The following is a 27,924-nucleotide window of genomic DNA, read 5'->3' as shown; positions in this document are numbered from 1 at the left end:
TGAGCTACCAGGGAAGCCACCAATCTTGACCCTGGAAAGATGATTATAAAAATAATTGTTTGTACTCTGTATTCATTTATATGGCATTCATCATTGCCATGGTCAAGTAGATAAGCATGCATTTATACTTACTGTAAAGTAGAAAAATAACTAGTACATAGAGTCAGTTTTATTTAAAGAATTAATTTGTGAGATTTATTGTCAATGTTGCTAATACAAGAATGTTTTTAATAGAATAGTTACATAGGTAACAGATGCAAAAAAAAAATAAGTGTTTATTTATATGGTTTCTTTTTTTCAGGTAACAAACTGGGTAGACCCATCATTTGATGGTTTTTCAGAGACTACAAGCATTTCTACTATTACTGCCACATCATTAAGTGTGAATAACTCAAGTCTTAGAAGAAAAAAGGTGCCTTCCACAGTAGAAAGTAGCAGACTTCCAGCTAGCAAAGGAGGAAACCTATCTTCCTCTAAACAGATCTATGGTCTAGAAAATTCAAAAGAATATCTGTCAGAAAATGAACCATGGGTGGATAAATACAAACCAGAAACTCAGGTAATAATTAGCATACAAAGAAGTCTTCATAATTTAGTTTCAGGAAAGAGAGGGATGTGCATTTTCAGTTATTATACATTAAAACCTTTTTGCCTAAATGAGAAAAAAATAATAACTTCTATATTTTTTTATATTTCCAGTCTCGAATTTTCCCAACAGTTATTCTGAAGATATATCATTGGTTATTTGTCTTTGATTTAATTTAACCCTTTGATTTAATTTAACTTAACCCATAACATTGACTTGATCCATTTAATCTCTTGCTAAATGTAAAGCCCCTCCCTATTTATTACCTTACCAAAATATGTTTCAGAATTTTAAAATATTTCGTAATTTCAGATGTGCTTCAAATATTCATATGTTGTGGTCAGTTTAACAATATAATTTTTCCATATCAATATAAAGAATTAAGTATAATCAAAAAGACCTTTTTATTATATCATGTTACTCATTTGCTAGTTTTTTCATTAAAAATGTGTAGAATAATCTGTGCGATATATCAAAAATTTTTGAGTTAAAGTGTTTTTATTTTAAACTTGAAAATTTTAGCATGAACTTGCTGTGCATAAAAAGAAAATTGAAGAAGTTGAAACCTGGTTAAAAGCTGAAGTCTTAGAAAGGCAGCCAAAACAGGTAACTAAATAAGAACTGGTTTTTTTTTTTAAGCAATTTTTATTTATTTATTTTTGCTTCTTTATTAATTTTTTAATTTTTTGGCCATGCTGAGTCTCTGTTGCTGTGTGGGCGTTTCTCTAGTTTCAGCGCGCGGGGCTGCTCTCTAGTTGTGGTGAGAGGGCTTCTATTGCAGTGCCTGCTCTTTGTTGCAGAGTACAGGCTATGTAAAGGATGGGTGGGCTTCAGACCTCAGTAGTTGTGGCTCCTGGGCTGTAGATAGAGCACAAGCTCAGTCATAGTGGTGCTTGGGCCTTAGTTGCTCTGAAGCATATGGGATCTTCCCGACCCAGGTATGAAATCTGTGTCTCCTGCATTGGCAGGTGGATTCTTTACCACTGAGCCACCAGGGAAGCCCCAAGAAATGTTTAGAAATATTTGACCTTGGATGTGTCTCTGCCTTTTAGTTGGTTGTAGGAAGTTAAAAACTTTCATGTTGACTTTGTACTCATGAGTCCATCTCACCTGTGGTAGAAAACTGTCTGACCTTACTACTTCTGCCTCTTTAAAAGACTCAGGAGACTTTGAGTTTTCTCCTTTACTTTTATCTCTTTTTCCCTCTTATGTATAAAGCATAGTAAACCATTTGGGTGCTAATATATTTAGCATATCAGATTATCTCACTCTGAAGCAAGTAGGCAAATTACATACTAGTTTTTTACTAAATATAACCTAAAATAAGCATCAATTATTTTACCCTGTGGAGAAGACAATGGCAGCCCTCTCCAGTACTCTTGCTTGGAAAATCCCATGGGCAGAGTAGCCTGGTAGGCTGCAGTCCATGGGGTCACGAGAGTCGGACACGACTGAGCGACTTCACTTTCACTTTTCACTTTCATGCATTGGGGAAGGAAATGGCAGCCCACTCCAGTGTTCTTGCCTGGAGAATCCCAGGGACGGCATAGCCTGGTGGGCTGCCGTCTATGGGGTCGCACAGAGTCGGACACGACTGAAGCGACTTAGCAGCAGCAGCATTTTACCCTGTAAAATGTTTTTTTTTTTTTCACTTCCTAATTCCATAATTGCCCTTGGCCCCCAAGCTAGAATATTCTTTCTCTCTTTCTTTGTAAACTTTAAAAATTTTGAGATTCTGCAAACATAAAGAAAAATAGAATAGTAAATGAATATTCACAAACCTGTAATATAGCCATCATTTCCCCCCATGAGTATTTTAACATAAAATGTAAACATTTGACATTTAATTCCCTGATATGATCTAGTGATCCATTCATATTCACATTTTTCCAGTTGTCCTCAAAATGTCTTTTATATCTGGTTTGTTACAACCAGTGCATGATCAAGAACCATCCATTACATTTGATTATTATATCTCTTAGGGCTTTAAAATCTAGAACAGTTCCCTTCACCTTCTCTTTCTCTCCACGACATTGACTTATTGAAGAGACCAGGGTCTTGTTATCCTGCTGTTTGAGGTTAAATTTGATCAGTAGATTAAGGAGGTGATAGTCAAAACTCTTCATTGTAACTTGCTCTTGCATTTGGCACATGATCTATTGGAACATGCTTTGGCAGCATATAGGATTTTCTGACAGTCTTTCACCTAAGAGATTTAGTGTCCATTTTCAGTCCTTGTCTGATTAGTAATTTTGTTAAGATTGTGAAATGGTGAATTTTCTACTTCTATTATTGTTATTTCTATAATTGTTAGCTGGCATTTTTCTATAAAAATAGATTTCCTCATCACTAACTGGGTTTGCTTAGTTATTAATACCTTTAAATACATTTCCAACTGGAAAGACAGGATAAATTACTTTGAGATGAAGAGTTGGTGTTTTAATTACCTCCAGTGGTAAACAGGTCCTTTTTTGAATCGAGATTCTTTCTGTCTGGTTTGTTGATCTAACCTTTGGTGTAGAGTTAAGATAATGTACTCAAAATGAACCTTCATTTTCAGCACTGGTATTCCTCTGCTGGCTCATAGAAATCTCTTGTTTCTCTGAGTACCAATTCTTGGACACTTTCTCAGAAAGCTTTTTCTCATTGTGTTGTTTGGTCATCTCAACTAAATAGTCTTTATTTTTCAGTGACCACTGTGTTTTATCACTTATCAGTAATTTTTTTTTTTAGTATAAGCATTATTGTGTCTTAAACTTATGCAAGTGTTAATACAAGTGTTATTGTTTTACCAGTAGGATGACTTAGGTATGTGTGCATGTTATAGGTATTAAGGAAAGTATTTCCTCTACAGTTTGAAAAGCTTCTTCCCTCTAAGAAGTTGTAGTTTAACCAACCATGTACTCTTTATTATATAAAACTTTCAATGTCAGTAATTCTAAGACATTTTGATTTTAAAAATCCTGGATAATTTCTAGATTTCTCTATGGAAAAGATAAAAAATTGTTTATTCACTGAGTTTAATTTTGGAGGCCGACTTCTTTTCTTCAAAATATAGTAAATTATTACAATGTAGTCATTGAGGGTATTAAAAAGTATTTAGTGTTCTGATAGGAGACTAGCTCCCAATTCTGTTGCTAGAAGCAAAACCTGGTGTGTGGCTGTATCACGTGTCAGAAAACATATGCAGCTTTGTTCCATAAGAAAAATGCAGGGCTACCTGTGTTTGAGCTTTCTCTTCTTTTGAAAAGAAGTAGTTTCCTTAGAAGTAATCAGTTCTCATTAATTGCATTAGTTATGTTCTGTTAAAGTCGCTGCAAGCAAAGAATTAGCAAGTCCTGAACCATTGTTCCTATGGGAAATGTAAGATTGGTTCCTTCAAAACCTAATGTTAAAAGAAAATGAAAAACCTAATGTTGCTCTGGTCACATTTTCATCACTTCCCCATTAGTACATAACCTTGTTTTATATGTTTCTCTGTAAAGATACCTTATTTATTTATTTCAGTTCAGTTCAGTCACTCACCCATGTCTGACTCTTTGCAACCCCATGAACCACAGCACGCCAGGCCTCCCTGTCCATCACCAACACTCGGAGTCTACCCAAACCCATGATGCCATCCAGCCATCTCATCCTCTGTTGTCCCCTTCTCCTCCTGCCCCCAATCCCTCCCAGCATCAGGGTCTTTTCCAGTGAGTCAACTCTTCGCATGAGGTGGCCAAAATACTGGAGTTTCAGCTTCAGCATCAGTCCTTCCAATGAACACCCAGGACTGATTTCCTTTAGGATGGACTGGTTGGATCTCCTTGCAGTCCAAGGGACTCTCAAGAGTCTTCTCTAAAACCACAGTTCAAAAGCATCAATTCTTCGGCGTTCAGCTTTCTTTATAGTCCAACTCTTACATCCATACATGACCACTGGAAATTTTTTTTTTTTTTTTTTTTTTTTTTTCCACTGGAAATTTTTATTATTTTTTTGCGTGCGGGATCGTAGTTCCCTGCCCAGGGATCCAACCAGCATCCAGCCCCCTGCAGTGGATACACAGAGTCTTATCCACTCAACCGCCAGGGAAGTCCTCAAGATACCTTATTTAATATGTATTATTAGATCATTGACATTAAACTCATGGCCTGTAGAACTATAACTCATAAGGTCTTCCATTTTATTTTTTTTTTAAGGTCTTCCATTTTAAAAAGTGGAACAGGGGAATCCCCTGGTGGTCCACTAAGTTCAGACTTAGTGTTTTCACTGCCAGTGCCCAGGTTCAGTCACTGGGGGGAAACTAAAATTCAGTAAGCTGCATGGCATGGCAAAAAAAAAAAAGAAATAAAATGAATAGTGTAACTGGCTCTTCTCTGGGTCCAAGTACACATGCCCTTATTTACCATAGTTAATAAAGGTAAATGGGCAAGCAAGGATCACAGCCCACCGGTACATGTAGGATATCTTCCCTTGATAATTTTTCAGTTTTAAACTTTTAAACTTTTTTTTTCAATGTGTAAGGGAATGGTACTGGGACCTATAACCTTTAGTCTGTCTTTAGGGTCCTGTCTCTGGTAAATACATTTCTTAGTATACATTTCTTAAAAAATCTGATATCCAAACTGAGGTCATTCCATAAGAATGTTATACTTGTATAATATTGAACTATATAACCCAAAGAGAGCTTGATATTAAGATTGAATTTTCTGAGTTCAGGTAACCTCTAAAAATACTCGTGTCAGACATAACCTCTTTAATCTAGCTGAAGTTGTTTTAATTTGGCTGCTGAATAGTCCTTGGAAGGAACATAGTGTAAGAATTGAGGATACAGTCACTATTTAGGACAGTATGGAGATTGCTTAAAAAATTAGGAATAAAACGACCACTGTTCAGTTGCTCAGTCGTATCCAACTCTACCATATGGCCATACGGTACCATAAAACTACCATTTGACCCAACAGTCCCACTACTAGGCATATACCCTGAGAAAACCATAATTGAAAAAGACACATGTACCCCGGTGTTCATCACAGCACTATTTACAATAGCTATGACATGGAAGCAGCCCAGATGGCCATTGACAGATGAATGGATAAAGAAGCTGCGGTACATATATATAGTGGACTATTACTCAGCCATAAAAACGGATGTGTTTGAATCATTCCTGTTCTAATGAGGTGAATGAACTAGAGCCTATTATACACAGTGAAGTAAGTCAGAGAAAAATATCAGAGAAAAATATGTTAATGCATATTTATAGAATCTAGAAAGATGGTACTGATGAACCTACCTGCGGGACAGCAGTGGGGATGCAAACAGAGAACAGACTTGTGAGCACAGCAGGGGAGGAAGAATGTGGGCTTAATTGAGAGAATAGCATTGAAATAGAAACAGTACCATATGTAGAATTAGATAGCCAGTGGAAATTTGCTGTGTGGCACGAGGAGTTCAAGTCCAGACAGCCTCTGACACTGACGCTGAAGTCGCTCAGCTGTGTCCGACTCTTTGCGACCCCATGGACTGCAGCCTACCAGGCTCCTCCGTCCATGGGATTTTAACCTAGAAAGAGAATGTGCTGGGAGGTGGGAGGGAGGTGCAACAGGGAGGGGGCGTATGTGTACCTGTGGCTGATTCATGTTACTATATGGCAGAAACCAACAGAATATTGTCAAGCAATTGTCCTCTAATTTAAAATTCTTTTAATAAAGATATTAAGAAAAAAGGAAGGGCCCCCCCGCTCCCCCAAAAAAGAAAGAAATTATCAGAAGCTGTGCTTAGAAGTTCAGGAAATAAGATCCTTTTATTTATAGCTGGTTTATTCCAGCTAACATTGTCCAATTAAGTCTGCTTTTATGACTAAATATTTCTAGAGATAATATTTAAGAAGAATATTAAAACAATATTCTAACATTCCAATGATTTTGATTTTTTTAATTGATGTTTTTATTTGGTTTTAGGGTGGATCTATTTTATTAATAACAGGACCTCCTGGATGTGGAAAAACAACAACTATAAAAATACTAGCAAAGGAGCATGGTATTCACGTACAAGAGTGGATTAATCCAGTTTTACCAGAATTCCAAAAAGATGATTTCAAGGAGATATTGAATCTTGGTAAGGTTTGTTGTAAAGGTAGTGGAAATAGTGGGAAAGTCTATGTTTACAGATTTGAAACAAGCCCCTCAGACCCTCCTGGGTATGTTTTTGAGAGGAAGGTATGTATTGCTGCTCCTATACTGGTTGGCATCTGCCCACTACCAGCTGCTTCACAGTCAGAGTAGCAATCACATGAACCTTTGTGGGTGCATTTAGGTTCAGAGAGAAGTAACTTTAGGAGAAGGAAGGAAAGGGTCCCTCCAATAAAAGAGGTGGTGCTCAGTTGCCTAGTTATGTCTGACTCAGTGTGATCCCATGGACTGTAGCCCACCAGGCTCCTCTGTCCATGGGGATTCTCCAGGTAAGAATACTGGAGTGGGTTGCCATGCCCTCCTCCAGGGGATCTTCCTGACCCAGGGATCGAACCCAGGTCTCCTGCTTTGCAGGCAGATTCTTTACCATCTAAGCCACCAGGGAAAGCCCTATGTAATGTAATATAATTTCACATATGTGCTCATAAACTCTAGCATGATCATTTTTAACTTGCATAGCTTTGTTATTGCTGCTTTAGAGTAACTAGGCTAGGTGTATACAAATCACCTAGGCCATTTTGAAGTGCAGGGGTTTCTGTAGAAGGACAGTTGTATTAGTATTTTTAATGTGGGATATTCTTTAAAATTCTTTTTTTAGGTTCTATAACATCTGTGCATATGCACACCCTTTTGCTGCTACTCCTGGAATTTTTACTACTTTCTAGTAGTAATGTTACTTTTGACAATCTTTTTTTTTTTTTCCCTAGAAAAGTGTCTTTTAATAGATGGAAGCTAGTGTTGTAGTAAAGGTTGTTATATATCTAAAGTACAGCTCCAAATGTAACTATTACATAGAAAAATTTTGAGTAAGCCAATACACTATAGAATTGTTGTCTTCAGTATAGGATATGCTGAGAAAAGAGTTTCATCATAGCACAAAATAATCAGTTAAAGTGAAGTTGCTCAGTTGCGTCTGACTCTTTGCGACCCCATGGACTGTAGCCTGCCAGGCTCCTTCATCCATGGAATTTTCCAGGCAAGGATGCTGGAGTAGATTGCCATTACTTTCTCCAGGGTACTTTTGACAATCTGAAAAGTCTTTATTTACAATCTTCTGTATAAAATATTACTTCTTGTAGTCCTAATAAATTTACTAATCAGTCATTCTGTTTTTGTCATTAAAACTTATTAAAGTAAAACTTGCTATTATTGAAAATAACTTATTTATGATCACACACTTATTGGGAGAGTCTTCATTGTGTAGACAAAGTCATAAATATTTTTACCACTTTTATGATTTTTATACTAACAACTGTGTTTTGAAATCAGTTAACTCCATATTACTTTTCTTGGTACAGAAGCATTATACTGTTGTTCATAGTGAGTTTGTCTTTTGAAATGAATATTCTGTTTTAAATTTGAACAGTTTTAAATTAAAAAACAGTCTACAGTATTGTCTGCTACATTATCTTTATGTATATGTAAATGTATTCAGTAATATTAATGTATGTTATGTATATATATATGTAACATTGATATATACATAATTTGTGGAAAATAAAAGTATTAAGTATGTTTCCTTTCAGAATCAAGCTTCCATATATTTCCCTATCAGTCTCAGATAGCAGTTTTTAAAGAGTTTCTACTAAGAGCAACAAAATACAACCAACTACAAATGCTTGGAGATGATCTGAGAACTGATAAGAAGATAATTCTAGTTGAAGTAAGGATAACTTTTGAAATTCTGCTGTAACTATTGAATAAACAATCACAAGATATATCTTATGTTATAGTGACATTAACTCTCTCCATGGTACTAGTGGTGGTAAAATATAAAGTCTTTGTGTAATAGAATAAACCTAAAGTTTCTTGCATTAAACTTGGGTAGAGTAACTATAGATTGCAGGTGTGTACATATTATAGGTTAGTGAACTTTAAAAATTTAATGGCCTAAATGTAGAAAGGCAAAAACATATTTGGAAAATGATGTCTTAGTGAGAGTATTATAACTTGTAGTGACCTGAAGAAATTTGATTTGAAAGTTCCATAGATGCTTGTTACTATTTAGGATATCAGCTAGTTGATGTCTTCAGCTAGTTGATGTTTAATTTCTACAGAAGTTCTGATTATAGTACATTGAATAGATAACATTTTTCCCCTTTTGGTAAATGTAAGTGTGAAAGTAAGTTTACTTGGGAATAAAACTGAGCCCGTATTTGTCCTTTGTTTTTGGTAGGACTTACCTAACCAGTTTTATCGGGATTCTCATACTTTACATGAAGTTCTGAGGTGAGTTTCAGTGAAGTCTTTTAAAGTTCCAAATTAAATGACAGGAGGTTTAAATTTCAGCCTTGCTTGCTATCTTTTGTTATTTTAGGAAGTATGTGCAGATTGGTCGGTGTCCTCTAATATTTATAATCTCTGACAGTCTCAGTGGAGATAATAGTCAAAGGTTACTGTTTACCAAAGAAATTCAAGAAGAGTGTGCTATTTCAAATATTAGGTAAGAATGAAATTTCTGCTTAAAATTACACATACGTATGACTGTATTTTTAATCACATAACCACTGTCTTTGTTTACAAAATTTTGACAGTTTCAACCCTGTGGCACCAACAATTATGATGAAGTTTCTTAATCGAATAGTGACAGTAGAAGCTAATAAGGTAAGTTTCTTAAGAACTGATTTTTTTTTACTTTACATTGTCATTATAGAAAGCCAAACTTAAGTGGTATTATATAAACTTGAGGAATTAGAGACATGAATTATCTCAGTTTTTAAAATTAAAAAAATTTAATTACACTCCTAAAGCATGTCATTTTAGAAAATGTAGGAAAGACTGATTTTAAAAATCCTTAACCTGGACTTTCTAGGCAGTGCAGTGGTTAAGCCTCCATGCTTCCACTGCAGGGAGTGCAGGTTCGATCCCTGGTTGGGGAACCAGGATCCTGCATGCCATGCAGCGTGGCCAAAAAATAAAAAATTTAAACATCCTTAACCTTTTTATAAACTTAACTTTCTTTTTCACATTGAGGTAGATTTTCCTTTGCTTGGCTTAGTGTTCTAATTTGTGTCTATTGTTAAGAAACTATTGCCTGCCATCTTGGTTCATTAATCAGTTATAATCCAGCTCTACTTTTGTCCTGTGTCACTTTTCAAAGATTTAGTAATTTTTAAAAATTATGGTAAAAAATACATCATAAAATTTACCATCTTAGACATTTTTTTCCAGCTTTATTGAGATATAACTGACATATAACATCATGTAAGTTTAAAGTGTATGACACATTGACTTGATAAAACTTATATAATGTAAAATGATCACCACCATAGCATTATCTCATACCTCCATCATGTCATGTAAGTTACCTTTTCTTTTTTGTGATGAGAACATTTAGGATTTTTTTCTCTTAGCAACTTTCAAATATATCATATACACAGTACTATTAACTGTATTATATATTTGAAATATCTTAACCATTTTTAGCCGTCTAGTCCAGTAGTGTTAAGTATACTATTGTTCTGAAATAGCTGTTACTTTTAATGCATCATTTTTTTTTAATCTTTCAAATCAAGATGATGTTAAAGTTAAATTGATGAAACTTCTCTCAGCAGCATGGTTCTAGGTGGACCAACTGCTATCAATCAACTGGATTTTACATGAAACATAATTTGTCTTGCAATGCTGGATCACCGGAACTGAGGGAAATCTCCAGGGGAGAGGTTATGTTGAGGATTAAACAAAATAACGCATGTGTGTGGAGCACTTAGCTTTATAAATACAACTATTAATAGTGAAACATTAGAAACACAGTGAATTCAATAATAGAGGGAGCAGCTGCTGTGGTGAACTATTATATCCTTAATTCGTATTTTGAAAATAGTGATATGTGTGTATGCTAAGTCGCCTTAGTCATGTCCGACTCCTTGTGACCCTGTGGACGGTAGCACACAGGCTCCTCTCTTCATGGGATTCTCCAGGCAAGAACGCAGAAGTGTGTTGCTGTGTCCTCCTCCAGGGGATCTTCCTGACCCAGTGATTGAACCCATATCTCTTATGTCTCCTGCATTGGCAGGCAGGTTCTTTACCACTAGCGCCACCTGGGAAGTCCCATTTAGTGATAAAGGGAAATACAGTTTAATGTCAAGTTAAAAATAACAGGATGCAAAGTTACATGATAATGCTAACAATAGAAATGATGTTTTCAGCCCTTGATATATGTCAGGCCCTGTGCAAGGTGTTTTTGTATACCTGATCTTATTAAACCCTTACTACAACTATACAAAATTATCTCCATTTTATGGTAAAGAAACTGAAATTTGGAAGGAAATAACTTGAATAATATTCCATGACTATTAAGTGTCAGATGAGTTTGAAGTTTTGTCCTGACTCCAATTTACTGTGCTAAAACAAAACATAGATTTGTTAATGACAGCCCAATGCACATATATAGATAAACCTATATATACTAAAAGAAATAACATAAAGATGCTAAGTGTGATTCTGGGTGGTTGAATTACTTATGATTTTTTTCTACATTCTCTACCATAAGCATGATAACTATATTTTGATAACTATAGTTTTAAATATTTATTAAAAAGTTGAAGAAATAATAAAAGTCAGCCTCATGTTACTTTATCACGTGGCTCACAATTTTCTTAAGACTAAGTCATTAAATTGCAAATGGCATTTACTCTAGCAAGTTGTTTTATACTAGTAAAAAGATTACCATAACTTCTTTGTTTAATTTAATGTGCTGTGCGTAGTCACTCAGCCATGTCGGACTCTTTGCCACACCATGGACTGCAGCCCACCAGGCTCCTCTGTCCATAGGATTCTCCAGGCAAGAATCTAGGGTGGGTTGCCATGGCCTCCTCCACAGGATCTTCCCAACCCGGGGATCAAACCCAGGTCTCCTGCATTGCAGGCAAATTCTTTACCATCTGGAGCCACCAGGGACGCCCAAGAATACTGGAGTGGGTAGCCTATCCCTTCTCCAGGGAATCTTCTCGACCCAACATCAAACCGGAGTCTCCTCCATTGCCTGTGGAGTTTTTACCTGCTGAGCTACCAGGGAAGCCCATAGTAAATGTGCTTTACCTTAAATAGTTGACCTGTAAGAATGTTAGAGCTAGTATACTTTTGAAATCATCATTGATATGTCACATCACAGGAGCAGCAGTAAGCCCAATATTTAAATATAAATCAAATGTAAATATAAAATCAAATGTTATGATACTGTCTAGGGTCGCCAAGGATGATAACGATAGTGTAAGAAGATTTAAATGAGTTTAATCTCTTTTATTCTGTAGCTTAGTTAATTATCTTAAAGAGTATAGACATCTTATGTGAATGAGTTATAAAGAGTGTTGACTATCTTAAGTGTTTAAGTTTAAATAAATGTTTCTGTGTATTTATAGGAAAAAAGATCTTTAGTCTTTTCTGATGTCATTAGGTATATAGAGTGTGGAAGGAACTGCTGATCACACATTTCAGCCACATTTGCTATATTCATCATAGTTAACATCTGTAGTATTTTCTTCAGCTCCAAGAATCATGATTTCAAATTATATTTCCTTGCTGGCAAGTAATCCATATCTAATTTTTTTCAAAAGCAAGCTACTCCTCCCATAACAATTTTTAAAGTAAATATGTTCACAATAAAAATGAAGTTAATCTGGAAGAGAAGGCATGAGCAAGAAAGTTTTATGAGAGTGATAGAGAGTTGCTGTCCAGATACTGTAACATAATATGAGAGTAGAGAGAGTACAGCAGTGTGATGCTAGTGTAGGAATAGACAAGTGGAAGAATAAAATGAGAAGACAGCACAGAACTAGGTCAGTATGTGTAAATGCAGTTTTTTTAATACAATGAAAGTGGCATTTTACATCATGAGGGAAAGAGAGTAGATTGTTAAAAACATTTAATAAGTGGTATTGGAACAATTGCATATTCAAACAGAAGAACATAAGATTGTCTCTTTAGTTCATACTATGCAAAAAAATAATTTAAACCTTGATTTAAAATTTAAATAAAAAATTAGAAGAGTATTAGGAAAAAAATACTTTGAGTTGGGGGAAAGTCTTCCTAAGCGAAAAAAAAAACCTGAGAGCCATGGATTGACCTCAAAAAAATGGAAAACTTAGGAAATAACAGAAGACATGGTAAACAAAGATAAAAGACAAACATGGGAATGAAAGACAAATGGATAGTAGACATGAGAGGTATTCAGGCCTAACATGATCCATGATTGGCTGAATCCAAGGAATCAGAACTACACCTGCAGAGGGTCAACTATAAGTTATACTTGGATTTTTATCTGTGAGAGGGGCTCCTGTCACTAACCCCACACTATACAAGGGTCAACTATATATATAGTATGTATGTATCTCTCTGTATATATAGATATGTCTGGAATGGTTGAAAAAAATGGAAACATGTAAATATCCCTTCATTGATGGAAGTATTTAATTACTGTATACCCATAAATTTTTTAAAATTATATAAATTTAAAGGAACTAACATAGATCATAAAGAATGGAATAATACAAATGATCCCCACTTGTGTTTAAAAAATTAACTCTTTGTATATACTTATAGTTACTGTATATACTTATAGATGTATGAGCACAAAAAATGGTCTGGCAGGTTCCTACTAAAATGTTAGCAGTTGTGACAAAGTCGGAATTGTGGAGACTAAAAGTATACTAACTTGCATAAAGCACTTTTAAGACAGCTTTCATTAAAAATTGAAAATCATAGCACAGTACTGTTTTTCTGTTTTAAGCAATTTTTACAGGACCTGAAATGGGTTCACCTTTGAGCAATCACATGAATTCAGCTAAAGTCATATTGTCAGTAAACTATTAAGAATTTCTGAAGGAAAAGGGAGGATAAATTTCTCTTGCCTTATACTTGATCTACCAAGGATGTGAAATGTGATATATCATATATCTTAAATAACTGCATGAAATTTAGGCTTTAAGTATGAGTTGATGCAGTTTTGGTTTTTTAATACTCACCAGACTGTATTAATATGGTGAAGACTCCAGTGTAGGGATTTTCATGTAAATTTCAAATTTTCTTGTGTATTTAGTTTTATTATGTTATATTGTATTTTGAGGTCTCTCTGTGTGCATATATGTATGCATATATATATGATGTATATGTATATATGTATATATATCTGATGTATATGTGTGCATCTATACATTTGTATGTGTGTGTGTACATATATATATATATATATAGTGAGAGAGAGAACTTCAAAATATTATATAGCATAGTCCAAGTAAAAAAGACTATGGTATCATTGACACTTGTACCTTCATAAGCAGGCTATTATTTAACCTGTAGGCTTTTTGGCATGCAAATTTGAAAGGTTCTAATTTACTTTCATTAAGTTTAGAAAATAGAGAGGTTTGTTTGTTTTTTGTTTTAGAAAACATATATTTTTAAAATTTTAATTGTTTCATTTTAGAATGGAGGAAAAATTGTTGTCCCTGATAAAACTTCTCTAGAGTTTCTCTGTCAAGGATGCTCTGGTGATATCAGAAGTGCAATAAATAGCCTCCAGTTTTCTTCCTCAACAGGTAATTGGGAAAGATACACTCATAGTATTATATAGGTGAATAACTTGTTCATGAAATTAAATTAAATTAAACATACTTTAACTTGAAATTGATATATTTTTATTGAGACATTATTAATAAAATTATGTATGTATGTATACATAGACACACCCCTGTGAATGTGTCACCATATATAGTTGCATATCTGAGATAAAAGCTTATTTATTTACATGGTTTGCCACTTTACCTGTCAAAGTTAATTTGGAATGAGACTTCCTGGGAAAAAATTCTGGCTCTGCCACTTTTTAATGACTTAATCGTGCAAGTTACTTAGTCTTTCCATGGCTTTATTTTTTCACCTCTTATATGAGCACCTGTCTCATCAAGTTGTGTGAAGAGTAAGTGAGGTAATACTTAGAGAGTGTTTATTCCAGGGCTTGACACATACTAAGTTCTCAAATGGCCAGCTGTTAATGAGTTTAATTTTAGGATATAGGATATATTTAACAAATATATTTCCACTTATTAACATATAAAAGGAGTGCCTAGCCATGCTGAAGTAAAGAGGTAGCCCCACTAATGGCAATGAATTATTTTTATTCTCAATGATCATAATTTACTGCACATAGTCATCATCAGAAAACTTTTAACAGGTGACCTACTTGATGCTTGACATTGAGGGATTGACCTTAAAAAATTAATTGCTCTTTGGCGCTCTCAAAATCCTCCTGAAATCTAGTTTCTATCCACAAGTGTAACCTGTTTACTTAGTTACATCTTGTTTTTCAAAATAACTGTAAAGAATTAGACATTTTAACTAAAACCAAAATTCTGCTTCTTCCTATGGAAACATAAATGTAAATTATCCTTAGGTTCACTACTATAATTAGGGGTGGGTCAGTTTGAGATCCTAACTACCGTTTATAATATTATTGCTCTGAACTCAGAAATTTCGGAAGGAAGAAAATAATAATTTTTGGGTGGGTTAGAAACTATCTTAGCAGTTATATGTTTTTTCATCTAATTCTCAGACCAGCCTAATGAGATAGTACTAGGGTTCAAACCCAGATTCTGTGTTTCTGCTCTTCCAGGCTGGTTTTCCTTTCTTTTCTTTTTTTTTCAGGCTGGTTTTCTAAAATTATGTACTTTGAATTTTTAAAAGTAGATTTTCCAATGAAATTTGAACATGGGAATATTCATAAATTGGAGACTGTCCAAATCAGTAAAGAAGTAATATAGAGTCATTGTTAAGCAGGGTTTGCAGAACCAGACTGCCCAGATTCAAATCACTTCCTAGCTGATGACCTTAGCCATTTACTTAACCTCTTATGTCTCCATTTCTTTACTTTGTATAGTAATCGTTCTTCCCGGATAGAGTTGTGAGGACTGAGTTGGTTAGTACATACCATGCACCAAGAATAGTACCTTGCCTTTGTGAGAAACCAAGGTGATATAACTATATTGGAGAGAATGTCATTGTGTATGTGGAAATTTGAGATTTGTCAAGTCATATTTTATTTATTTTTATTGTTGCAGTGTTTATTATGTATTTGGCACACATACACAGAACCTAAGGAGAAAAATTAATTGTACAGATCAAGCTTACTCATATGTAAACAGCTCTGGTGGGACTACATAATTTCAGTCACTGAAGATTAAGTCTAGCTCATGCCACACTTCTGGATGACATTTTATGTCATTTAGTAGTTCAGTAACTGGAAGAGGACTCTGACTCAGTTTGTGTACCTCATTATTATTTATTAGAAAAGCATTTAAACTAGAATACTTAGTGTAACTCTATCTGAAATGTTCTGTTTTACTTTTCATGTTTTAATTTTATTTTAAATATTGTTTCTTTGGTTTATATTATTTAGGAAAGAACAATTTACAGCCAAGGAAAAAAGGAATGTCTTCCTTAAAATCAGATGCTGTGCTGTCAAAATCAAAACGAAGACAGAAAACTGATAGGATATTTGAAAATCAGGAGGTCCAAGCTATTGGTGGCAAAGATGTTTCCCTCTTTCTCTTCAGAGCTTTAGGGAAAATACTATATTGTAAACGTAAGAAAACATTATACATTTTTAAAAAATATCTTCTATCTTACAATTAAAATTTAAAAACCCTATTTTTCAGAATGTCATATATTTGGTTCAGTTTCAAGAAAGAGCTAAGATAGCTCAGATACTTTGGCATGACATAAGAAAGACATAGCAGGAAAATGTACTTAGAGTATTTTTGTATTATAAGTGGAATTAAACATAAAAATCAACCGTTGAAAAAAAAATCAGCTGTTGAAAAATCTTCAAATGAAAGGTGCTATATAAAGATGGTGTTATTTTTTAATAATGCCAGACTGTTTTTTTGTAGGAGCACCTGTAACAGAAGTAGACTCACCTCGATTACCTTCTCATTTATCAGAGTATGACCGGGATACATTGCTTGTTCAACCTGAGGTAAAGTCTTACACTTAGTACTGTCTACACAGTACATACTGTTTACATTTGTGTACATATAAATTTGACCAGTGAATTTTTACTAAAATTATATATACTTATTTTTTTATAGGAAGTAGTAGAAATGTCACACATGCCAGGAGAGTTATTTAATTTATATCTTCACCAGAACTATGTAGATTTCTTCACAGAAGTGGATGATCTTGTGAGAGCCAGTGAATTTCTGAGTTTTGCAGATATCCTCAGCGGTGACTGGAATGTAAGACTTAAGGGGTGTTGTTTATGACTATTTCCTCAGAACTGAGAAAGAAATTTTACTTTTATTCATACTTATGTGACATTATTTTAATTAACTTCTTAATAACTATGACAAAATTAATTTCATGCAACCAGTGTTTGCAGAGAAACTTCTGCAGTGAATCTGCTTTTTCTATGTTAATACAGCACTAATTTTTTCTAAAGTTATTTTCTGATAATAAACTAATACATAGTTGGAAAATTTGACAAATTGAAAAATAGACTGAAGGGAAGGGGTGTGCTCCTTTCTTTCCATTTTTTCTTTCGGCCATACCATGTGACATGGGGTCTTAGTTCCCTTACCAGGGAATGCCGTGTGCTACTTTCTGATAGTTTGTAAATTTATTTATTTAAGATTTGAAATTATTCACTATAAAGTTTGTAATTTTTCTTAACATTTTAACTTTGCTCTGACTGGTATAGTAGTCACTAGACATATATGATTATTTAAGTAAAATTAAAAATTCAGTTCCCTGGTCATGCTAGCCATATTTCCAGCATTTAAACATTTATGATACAGTTTCTGTTATATCCTTAGGGTTTCATTATTTAGCAGTTGCATTTGCTTTATTATTTTATATTGCTTTTTTTTATTTTGAAATTTTATAACTATTGACAAATAGAATATACAATGAATATCTGAATACCTTTAACTTTTGTTCATCAATTTTCACATTTTTCCACATTTGCTTAGTCTGTATTTTTACACACTTGTTTTGGCTGAATACTTGGAAAGTAATTGTAGCATCACAGACTTACTTAAGCCTGCATAAGGACATTGCTCTATTACAACCACAATAGCATTATCACACCTAAGAGAATTAACATAATCAGTATGTATTATGATTAACATAAATTCAGTAAGGATACTATCCTTCTTCCTGTTTCCCAGTTACTTCAAAAATGTATTTAAAGTTATTCCTACCACCCCCATCTGATACACAATTAATAGTCCACACATAGCATTTGGTGATTTCATCTCCACTGAATTTTCTTCAGATAATTTTGTGGCACTATTATGTTTAGGGCTGTGGTGAATGTGAAAAAAAAAAAAAAGGACTATGTAGTAAATAAATATGGTTAGCCTTTTGGGGGAGTCAGTAGTACCAATAAGTACTATCTTACAAATCCCTTTATTTTCTTTATTTCACATCTTGTCTCCTTTTTTAGACACGCTCTTCTCTCAGGGAATATAGTACATCTATAGCTACGAGAGGTGTGATACATTCCAACAAAGCCCGAGGATTTGCTCATTGCCAAGGAGGAGGATCAAGTTTTCGACCCTTGCACAAACCCCAGTGGTTTCTAATAAATAAAAAGGTAAAAAACAGAATTGTACATTTTCAATAAGTGAACTCCTTATGGTGTGAATTATATCCCAATAAATCTATTTTTTTTATTTAAGAGAAAAATGATCTTTCATTCTTAATAAGAAATAGTTGCTAAGGCTTATGGTTTTCTTAGAATTATGATAAAACATTAAAAGGACAGTCTTCTTAAATGCTTTTTCTAAAGAAAAAACACTCAAAATTTGAAAGCATGTACTTATTTTATTGGAATCAAAGTATACAGGCCTACTTTGTTTCACTGCACTTTCTTAAAGTGCTTTGCAGATAATGTGTTTCTGACAAATCAAAGGTTTGTGGCAATCCTGCATCACGCAAGTCTGTCAGCACCATTTTCCCAAGAACATTGCTTATTTTGTGTCTCTGTGTCATACTTTGATGCAATATTTCAAACTCTTCACCAGCAAAAAGATCACGACTGGATGAAGACTCAGGTGATGGTTAGCATTTTGTAAGCAATCAATTTTGTAATTAGTAGGCTTCCCAGGTGGCTCAGTGATAAAGAATCCACCTGCTAAGCAGGAGACATGGGTTCAGTCTCTGGGTAGGGAAAATCCCCTGGAGAAGGAAATGCAACTGACTTCAGTATTCTTACCTGGGAAATCCCATGAACAGAGGAACCTGATGGGCTACAGTCCTTGGGGTCACAAAGAGTCGGACACAACTTAACGACTAAACTGCAACACATTTTTTATTAAAGTATGTTGCACACTTTAATAGACTATAGTCTAGTGTGAGCATAACTTTTATTTTCACTGGAAAACCACAACATTTCTGTGACTTGCTTTATTGTGATATTCACTTGATTGAAGTGGTCTAGAGCTGAACCCACAATACTCATGAGGTATGCCTGTAGTTATATTTTTGCTTCAGTTGAAAATAAATCCTGGCTTTACCTCTAACCATCTGGACAAGTTATTTCACCTAGTATGCCTTTAGATTCTGAGTCCACAGCTATAAATGTATAGGATTGGATTATTTAGAAGTCAAAAACAGGTGGCTCACAATTTGAATACAATACGTAACACAAACATTTTTTTAAATGAATTGCCCATGTTTATAAATTAGTTTAATAGTTAAAACTTGAGTGTCCTGAAAAAAAAAAAAAAAGAGGGCCACATTGGTCCATATTTTATGTGGCCGTAATTGGCTCAAGCCAAGTATAACCTGCCTGTTGGTGGTGGGAGTGATCGGTGCCACTGTCCCCAGCAGTTCTGCTGCACTGATTTCTATTACCTGCCTGACTCCTATAGCATCTGACTTTGTGACCCCTGAACTAGGTCATCTCTAAGATGTCTTCCAGTTCTAAATTCATGTGGCTAAAATATGAAAGTATCAGTCATTACCTAAGAAAAATATTTCAGTGGATTTCTTGGAGCAATTTTTAAGCAATTTATGTCCCTTATTGACTTGCTTTGCTCCTTATAGCATGTGTATTAATTTTGCATTTGTTACATATAAGTGATCTACAACTGTGAGCTCCTGAAACGCTAGAGATTATATTTCTCTTACCATCACCATAACACTGCACCTCTCTTAACTGAACAAAATACTTTCTTTTATTGAGAAACAATATCTTCACATAATTTGTGATATGTGTATGCTCATAAACAGAAATCCTTTAATTTTTTTAAGGACCTTCTACCTAAGGTCTTTTTCTTTCTGCTGTTATATCAAATGTGAATTAGTTGTACAAATAAAGTGCTTTGTTAAATAGTACTAGGACTTACTTAGAAAAGACCCTGATGCTGGGAAAAACTGAGGGCAGGGGGAGAAGAAGGAGACAGAGGATGAGATGGTTGGATGGCATCACCTACTCATGGACATGAACTCTGGGAGACAGCAAAGGACAGGGAAACCTGGGGTGCTGCAGTCCATGAAGTCACAAAGAGTCAGATATGACTTAGCAGTTGAACAACAACAATAGGACAGTTATAAAGAACTAATCAAGCTGCCTGATGAGGCCAAAAAAAAAGACTGATGAGATAAACTCTTAAAGTATCTAGTGTAGAAACCAACATATATTGTGACATAATAAACTTATGTGTAGGAATAAATATCCATATTTAAATTTTTATTTTTCATTTCACCTTTTTTTTTTCTTCTCTACAGTATCGGGAAAATTGCCTAGCAGCAAAAGCACTTTTTTCTGACTTCTGCTTACCAGCTTTGTGCCTGCAGACTCAGCTATTGCCATACCTTGCTTTGCTAACCATTCCAATGAGAAATCAAGGTAATAACATGGGTTTTTATTATTCCCAAGAAGTAGTGTTTTATAACATTATATTTTTGTGCATCAAGTCATTTCTGTGTACCACTGATACTCAGTATTTTCCCCTTTGTTTTTTGAATCAGAACTAATACTGCTTTTTGATTGAAAAAAAAAGAAGTATATAACGTAAAAATCGAAAGTCCCCTATAAACCATGGGTAATTCCTTTTCAGAGATTGGTGTAAATTCTTCTAGACTTTTTTCTGTGCAGATATAATAATGAAAGTAAGCTTTAATTTGCTTTTGTCACTTAATCATGCATAGAGCTCCATACTTTATAAATTAGCGCAAAGGAGCTCTGGAGGTTGGGAAGTCCCAAATGAGGGTGCCAGCATATCCAGTGTCTGGTGAGACCTACTTTCTATTTTGCAGATGGCCGTCCTATTGTATTCTGACATGGTAAAGAGAGGAGGAAGAAAGCTGTCTCTGGGGCTCTTATATAAAGGCACTAATCCCTTTCATGAGGGCTCTACCCTCATGACCTAAGCACCTCCTAAGGCCCCATCTCCTAAAGGGGTTAGGATTTCAAAATATGAGTTTGAGGTGACAGAAACATTTAGTCCGTAATAGCAGCAATGCTAAAGTACATTCAGATCTAACTCATTCAATCTTATTGATAATATGTTTTGGTTGATTCAGTATTACAAATAGTGTCCATTAATAGTATATTTACATTGTTTTCCCTGATTTTGAAGTTATAAATAATGCTTTATTTTTTTTTTTTTTTTATAAATAATGCTTTAAAAAAAGGCAAGAGAACTCTCCGTTGGTCCAGTGGTTAAGAATCCACCTTCCGATGTAGGGGACGTGGGCTCAAAGATCTCACAGGCTGTGAAGCCGCTGAGCCCACCCGCTGCAGCTAGAGAAAGCCCGAACGCTGCAGAGACTCAGCGTGGCCAAACCTGCAACACCCACTTGCCCGATAGGTGTCCCTGAGGTCTGCCTGTTTTGAAGAGTACCCATTTTCCATCAGTTGTTTCTCTTTTTTAACATGTAAGGGCCATATTTCCTTAACAGTCTTAGGTCACATGTCTGTGGTGCTGACCTTCAAGGTAGAACAGAGAATTTGTGTAATATTGAAAATATAATCTACTACATAACTCATCAAACTTCTCATAAGTTTTATTTCTTTTTATTGTTTGGCCACATCCCGTGGTATGTAGCACCTTAGTTCCCTGGTCAAGAAATGAACCCACACCCCCTGCGTTGGAAGGCAGAATCTAGACTGCCTTCTAAAACCACTAGACTGCCAGGAAGTGCCAAAACTTCTCATAAATTTCAGAGATAGTATTTGTCTTATGAATGGTTAGAGGAGAGGATTATTGAGTAAATGTCTACCTTCATACAAGAGTTTCATCTTTTAAGAATATTGATACTTAAAAATTTTAAATACTCTATATTTATAGGCAGAAGTGAGATGACTTTTGAATAGTGTGTGTGTTTAATCTGTGAGTCAGAATCCAGAGAGTTCCCTACACTGGCCTATTAATTTTAGATTATACTCATCTTTATTTATTTGGCTGTGCTGTGTGGCTTATGGGATCATAGTTCCCTGACCAGGGATTGGACCTGGGCCTTTAGCAGTGAAAATGTGAAGTCCTAACTACTGCATCGCCAGGGAATTCCCAGATTACGTTAGCTTTTAAGCTTAGAAATTACAAGAATGGTACAAAGGAAATTCTTGTATATCCTTCACCAAGATTCCTCAGTGTTTCATTTTTACCATATTTGCCTTTTTTTCTTTGTCTTTATACACATATGTACACAAACATATGTATTTTTTCCGAACCATGTTTGAGGAAAGTACAGACATGATGCCCATTATTCTTAAACACTTCAACATGTACTTCCTGAAACCAAGGATTTTCTCCTACATCACCACAATATATACATCAAAATCAGGAAATTAACTTTGATACATTACTGCTAATTCATAGTTTAATTATTAGACTCCATTTATAATTTATAGACCCCATTCAAATTTTGCCAATTGTCCTAATAATGCCCTTTGCAAAATAACAACTAAAACTTGTTCTCTTTCTTGTCCAGAAATTCAGTGCAAGATCAGATGATTCACTTAGCTATTCAGTTGCTATCTCTTTAGTCTCCTTGATTTAGAATGGCACCTTGTTGTTTCTTTGTCCATTATATCTTTTTTTTTTTTTGGCTGCATTGGGTCTTCCTTGCAGCCTGCAGGCTTTTTCTCTGCTTGTGGCACGCAAGGGCTTCTCTAGTTGCGGCTCACGGCATTCTCTTGGGCTCTCTGGCTTCTGGCTGCGGAGCGTTGGCTCTAGAGCACGCAGACTCAGTAGTTATACACATGGGCTTCTGTAGTTGTGCTCGTGAACTTAGTTATTCTGTGGTATGTAGGATCCTAGTTCTTGACCAGGGATCAAACTTGTGACCTCTGCATTGGAAGGCAGATTCTTAACCGGTGGCCCACCAGGGAGGTCCCTGTCCATTACATTTTTGATTGTTACAAAATGAACTGTCCCTCAGTTTTGGTTTATCTGAGGATTTGGGTTTATCTGTCTTTGAGTGGATAACAGGGTATGTATTTTTGTCAGGAATACCACAGAAGTGATGCATTGTTCTCAGTGTATCACATCCAGAGAACACCGTGTCTATTTATACCATACTGGTGAAGTTAACTTTAATTATTTTGTAAGATAATTATCTCTGAGGTTCTCTAATGTAAAGTTATTAAGTATTTCTTGAGGAAACACTTTGAGACTATGTAAATATCCTGTTTCTCATTAAAATTTCACCACTAGTCATAGCATCTTTTTTTTTTTTTTTTTTTTTTTAGTCATAGCATCTTTTGATAATTATTTCCTGAACCTGTGATAGTTGGCAAGTCATGGTTTTCTAATGGCATTATTCCTTCTACATTCCTGTTAGTAAATTCTGCTGTAAGGTGTCGCCTCACCCTCTTCCCCGTTCGTTTATATTAGTATGGAGTCTGGATTCTTATTTTGTCAGCTGTTGTTTCCCACTGTCATTATTTATTTTGGTTCCAATTTGGCCAATGCAGGCTGCTTTAGGGTGACCCTGTGCCTTTACTCTTAGAGTAGTTTCTGATACAAAATGTTCCAGAATTATTTCATACTGTGCTGCAAAAAAACATCCTATTTTTGGACTTAGAAATCTCCAGGAGTTCTGGTTCCTTTAGTGGATATGGACCCGTCTCCCACTTTGCTAAATATATTTACTTGATTCCTTTGTCTGTAACCTGTCTCCTAACCATGCAGGCTGTTCCTTCAGCTCCAGCCCGGTTGCCACCAACTCAAGTGGCCACATTCTTTGTCCCACTCCCAGCTGTGTGACAGTGAATTGGTTTGATTTAATAAGAGTCCCCTTGGACAAGACTCGTCAGCATCACCTGGAAGCTTGAGAAAAATGCAGAATCTCAGGCCTCAGTCAAGACCTGCTGAATTGATCTGCATTTTAATAAGATTCTCCAGGTGATTCTTATGCAGATGTTTGAGAAGTATTGGTTTGGATTACTCATGCTGGAATCATCTGGAGAATCATTATATCCACTAGTTACAAGTTCAGATTCCAGGATCACAACTCATGTTTTCCATATCAAAAAGCTGTTTTTGAAAATCCTAATGGTGTTGTATATTGGATTTTTAAAAAGGTAAGTGTCCAAGAGCTCTCATAGAGTTTGATTTGCAAACTTTAGAAGGTTCATAAAATGTAGTCAAAAATAGGATGTTTTCGCTTTTTTTTTAATTCATCAATTTTTTTCTTTTTATTCATCAAATTTTATCCCATTTCTTTCATTTTATTTACTATGTTATTTCAGACATTATCGCTTTATGTTTCTTCTTTCTCTCCATCCACTTTTCTAGTCCTCCATTAGTGTTTGTTGGAAGGCTTAAAAAAAAGCATTCTGTTTTCTCTTTCATTGCATAATCTCTGTCAGTCTGTGTTCAAGGTTACAGATTGTTTCTTCTCCCTGTTCAAATTTACTGTTGAACCCCTCTAATGGATTTTTCATTTTGATTATTGTACTTTTCAAGTCCAGATTTCCATTTGGTTCTTTTTGCAGTTCTCCTTCTGTATTAAGGGCTTCTCTGGTGGCTCAGACGGTCAAGAATCTGCCTGCAGTGGGGGAGGCCTGGGTTCAATTCCTGGGTCAGGAGATCCCCTGAGAAGGGAATAGCAACCCACTCTAATATTCTTGCCTAGAGAATTCCACGGACAGAGGGTCCTGGCGAGATACAGCCTGTGGTATCACAAAGAGTCGGATGTAATTGAGTGACTGACACAGTTCTCTTTACTGATATTCCCTATTTTATGAAGCATTGTCATTATAGCTCTCATTACTTCTTTAAGTAAGATTTCCTTTTGTTCTTTGAAAATCTTTATAATGGCTCCTATCTATGAAGTCTTTTTCTGTTGAGTGTAATGTCTGGTTCCTCTCAGAGTTTCTGTTACCTATCCTTCTCCTGTGTATGGATCACATTTTCTTATTTCTTTGCATCATCTCACAATGTTTTGTTGAAAACTGGGCTAATTTGGGTAATATATTGTAGCTCCTCTGGGCACTGAGTCACCTCCACTCTCTGGGGCTTGTTTTTACTGTTGTTTGTTAATTAATTGTTTAGTGATTAGGCTAAACTATTGATGAAGCCTGTTTCCCCTACAGTATGAAGCTTCTGTCTCTCCTCTGCTCAGCTTTGGACATGCCCGCAATCACCATGAGATGACAGTGGCTTTAGGAGGGCTCTTTGTAACTGTCTCTTTCCCTTATTGTTGTTAAATTGTCTGTCTTGCTTGATATCACACTCACCTGTTCCATTTCACATTACTGGCAGATTGCTCCGTTGTTTTCAGTAGTGGTAAGGGGCATAAATTATTCTACAGTCTGATCCAGTTAAATGTGGGCAGGTGTAGACCTTGAAGCCAGTGTCAGGTTTGTTCTGACCCCAGGGGGGCTCTTCTTACTTGTCTCTTTCCTAGTTCTTTTCTGGTAAACTTGCCGGCTTTTGCTCAGCTTGTTAGTCTTAATTAAGAGGAGCTATTGGTTTCAAGAGGGCCCCTTGGCTTGAACTTCCCAACATTCTGTTTCTTATAAAGCCAGTTCCTTTGGGTAGAGCTTCAGAGCTCCCTTTTCATACAGAATGCCTCTGGGCAAAATCTCTTGAGCCACTGTTTTGGGTGTGTGCTCAGTTGAAGGGAGCCGCTGATGATCTGGGCTTGGGCTCTCCCGCTGTGGACATTCTGCCCTACAGATGAGTTGGGGTGAGGGTGATTGCAGTTCAAAGAGGAGGCAGTGTTCTTGCACTGCTGTGCCCTGGGGTAGAGCCTCCATCCTTTGCTCGGGGCTGGGTGGAGAAAGGGAGCCCCAGACTCTTGGCTGGCCACACTCACTAGGGGAAGCTCTATGTTCTTGGCTGCATTCACCTGGAGTGAAGTGTCTCCCAAGCTGAGGAGGGGAAAGAGCAGATCACGACTCAAATGCGAGACTGTTTGCTGTTAGATTTTCTTGAGTAAATGTTTCTTCGTAATATAATATTTACCATCTTAAAGTATTTTATTTGTTTATTTGGCCGTGCTGGGTCTTTGTATCTGCACAGGCTTTTCTCTAGCTGTGGCAAGCGGGGGCTACTCTCTATTTGCGGTGCACAAGCTTCTCATTGCAGCGGCTTCTCTTGTTGTGGAGCATGGTCTCTAGAGTGTTCAGGCTTCAGTAGCTGCAGCTCCCGGGTCTAGAGCACAGGGTCAGTAATTGTGGCACACCGGCTTAGTTGTTCCACGGCACGTATGATCGTCCTGGACCAGGGATCAAACCCATCTCCTGCATTGGCAGGTGGAAGGAAGCACCATTTTAAACCATTTTTAAGTATAAAGATCCCCTGGAGAAGGGACAGGCTACCCACTCCAGTATTCTGGTCTGGAGAATTCCATGGACTATATATATATAGTCCATGGGGTCACAAAGAGTTGGACAAGATTGAGCGACTTTCACTTTTCGGTAGTCTTAAGTCTGTTTACTCTGTTGGGCAGCCAGTCTCCAGAACTTTTTCATCTTGAAAAATTGAAACTAACCACATTAAACAATAACCACCACCCTTCCACCCCCCATGCTACCCCCTGAAAACACTGCCTACTCTCTGTCTATGAATTTGACCACCTTCGGTACCCCACTTTAGTACAATCATACCATATTTGTCTTTTTATGACTGGCTTATTTCACTTAGCATGTCATCAGGGTTTATCCACATTATAGCATGTGTCAGAATTCCCTCCCTTTTTGAAGCTGGATAATATGACATTGTATATTTACCACATTTTGTTTATCCATTCACCTTTGATGGACACAAGTTGCAGAAGTGGAATTGCTAGATCATATAGTTACTCTGTGTTTAAGTTTTTGAGGAACTACCTTACCGTCTTCCACAGCAGTTACACCATTTTATATTCCTACGACTCTGTCCACATCCTTGTCACCTTGTTGTTTTACGAGTTTTTTTGTTAATAGTCATCTTAAGGGGTGTCTCATGGTTTTGGTTTGCATTTTCCTAGCTATTTGTGACTTTAAGCATTTTTTCATGTGCTTTTAGGCCATTCTTCTTTGGAGAAATGTCTATTTGAAACTTTTTAAAAATTTCTGTTTTAGCTCAAATTTCTTTTATCCAAGATATTGGAAGACTTCCTCTAAAGCGACACTTTGGAAGGTAAGCTGATCATTTTCATTTTCAAACCAAATACTTTATCTATTTATTCATTATACAGTCAATAATCTGTAAAGGTTAAGAAATACATGTTGTACCAGTGATCAAAAACTATATGATCACATCATAGACCCATCTATTATATTTATTACATTTAACAGCATTTTTCACCAGCTCAGAATCGGGTTAAATAGAATCATCGGATTACAAAGGCAGTGGAGTCTTTAAAATCCTTGAGTTCAGCAAATTTTGCATAACTGAAAACCCTTTTGCTTAACGTGTTCTTAGCATATATTTTCACTTTCATGCATTGGAGAAGGAAATGGCAACCCACTCCAGTGTTCTTGCCTGGAGAATCCCAGGGACGGGGGAGCCTGGTGGTCTGCTGTCTATGGGGTCACACAGAGTCGGACACGACTGAAGCGACTTAGCAGCAGCAACAGCAGCAGCATATATTTGGAGTGTATGATAGTCAGGAACTTTTTATTTCTTTACATTGAAAATTCAGACAAGTGAAAAAATATATAAATATAGGGATAAATCTCCATCTATACCGTTCATTCTATTGCAAAATAGCTTCTAGGCTAATATCAGTGATTAACAC

At 35.8% G+C, this 27,924-nt stretch overlaps 1 protein-coding gene across 4 annotated transcripts in view; it reads left to right on the top strand.

Annotated features, from left to right (window-relative positions):
- Positions 1-27,924, top strand: part of RAD17 (RAD17 checkpoint clamp loader component) — a 34,504-nt gene that overhangs the window by 4,430 nt on the left and 2,150 nt on the right. For all 4 annotated transcript variants that reach the window (XM_043887249.1, XM_043887252.1, XM_043887250.1 and 1 more), the window contains 14 exons: positions 302-559; positions 1,109-1,192; positions 6,526-6,682; positions 8,283-8,419; positions 8,933-8,985; positions 9,074-9,199; positions 9,291-9,360; positions 14,177-14,288; positions 16,142-16,327; positions 16,635-16,720; positions 16,833-16,979; positions 18,188-18,337; positions 20,476-20,596; positions 27,266-27,323. In XM_043887249.1, coding sequence (XP_043743184.1) covers positions 302-559; positions 1,109-1,192; positions 6,526-6,682; positions 8,283-8,419; positions 8,933-8,985; positions 9,074-9,199; positions 9,291-9,360; positions 14,177-14,288; positions 16,142-16,327; positions 16,635-16,720; positions 16,833-16,979; positions 18,188-18,337; positions 20,476-20,596; positions 27,266-27,323 — 1,745 coding nt within the window. The remainder of the gene's footprint in view (positions 1-301; positions 560-1,108; positions 1,193-6,525; positions 6,683-8,282; positions 8,420-8,932; positions 8,986-9,073; positions 9,200-9,290; positions 9,361-14,176; positions 14,289-16,141; positions 16,328-16,634; positions 16,721-16,832; positions 16,980-18,187; positions 18,338-20,475; positions 20,597-27,265; positions 27,324-27,924) is intronic.

Source organism: Cervus elaphus, chromosome 25 (assembly GCF_910594005.1).
Source record: "Cervus elaphus chromosome 25, mCerEla1.1, whole genome shotgun sequence".
NCBI classification, from domain to species: Eukaryota; Metazoa; Chordata; class Mammalia; order Artiodactyla; family Cervidae; genus Cervus; species Cervus elaphus.
This window is presented reverse-complemented; position numbering and strand designations above follow the sequence as displayed.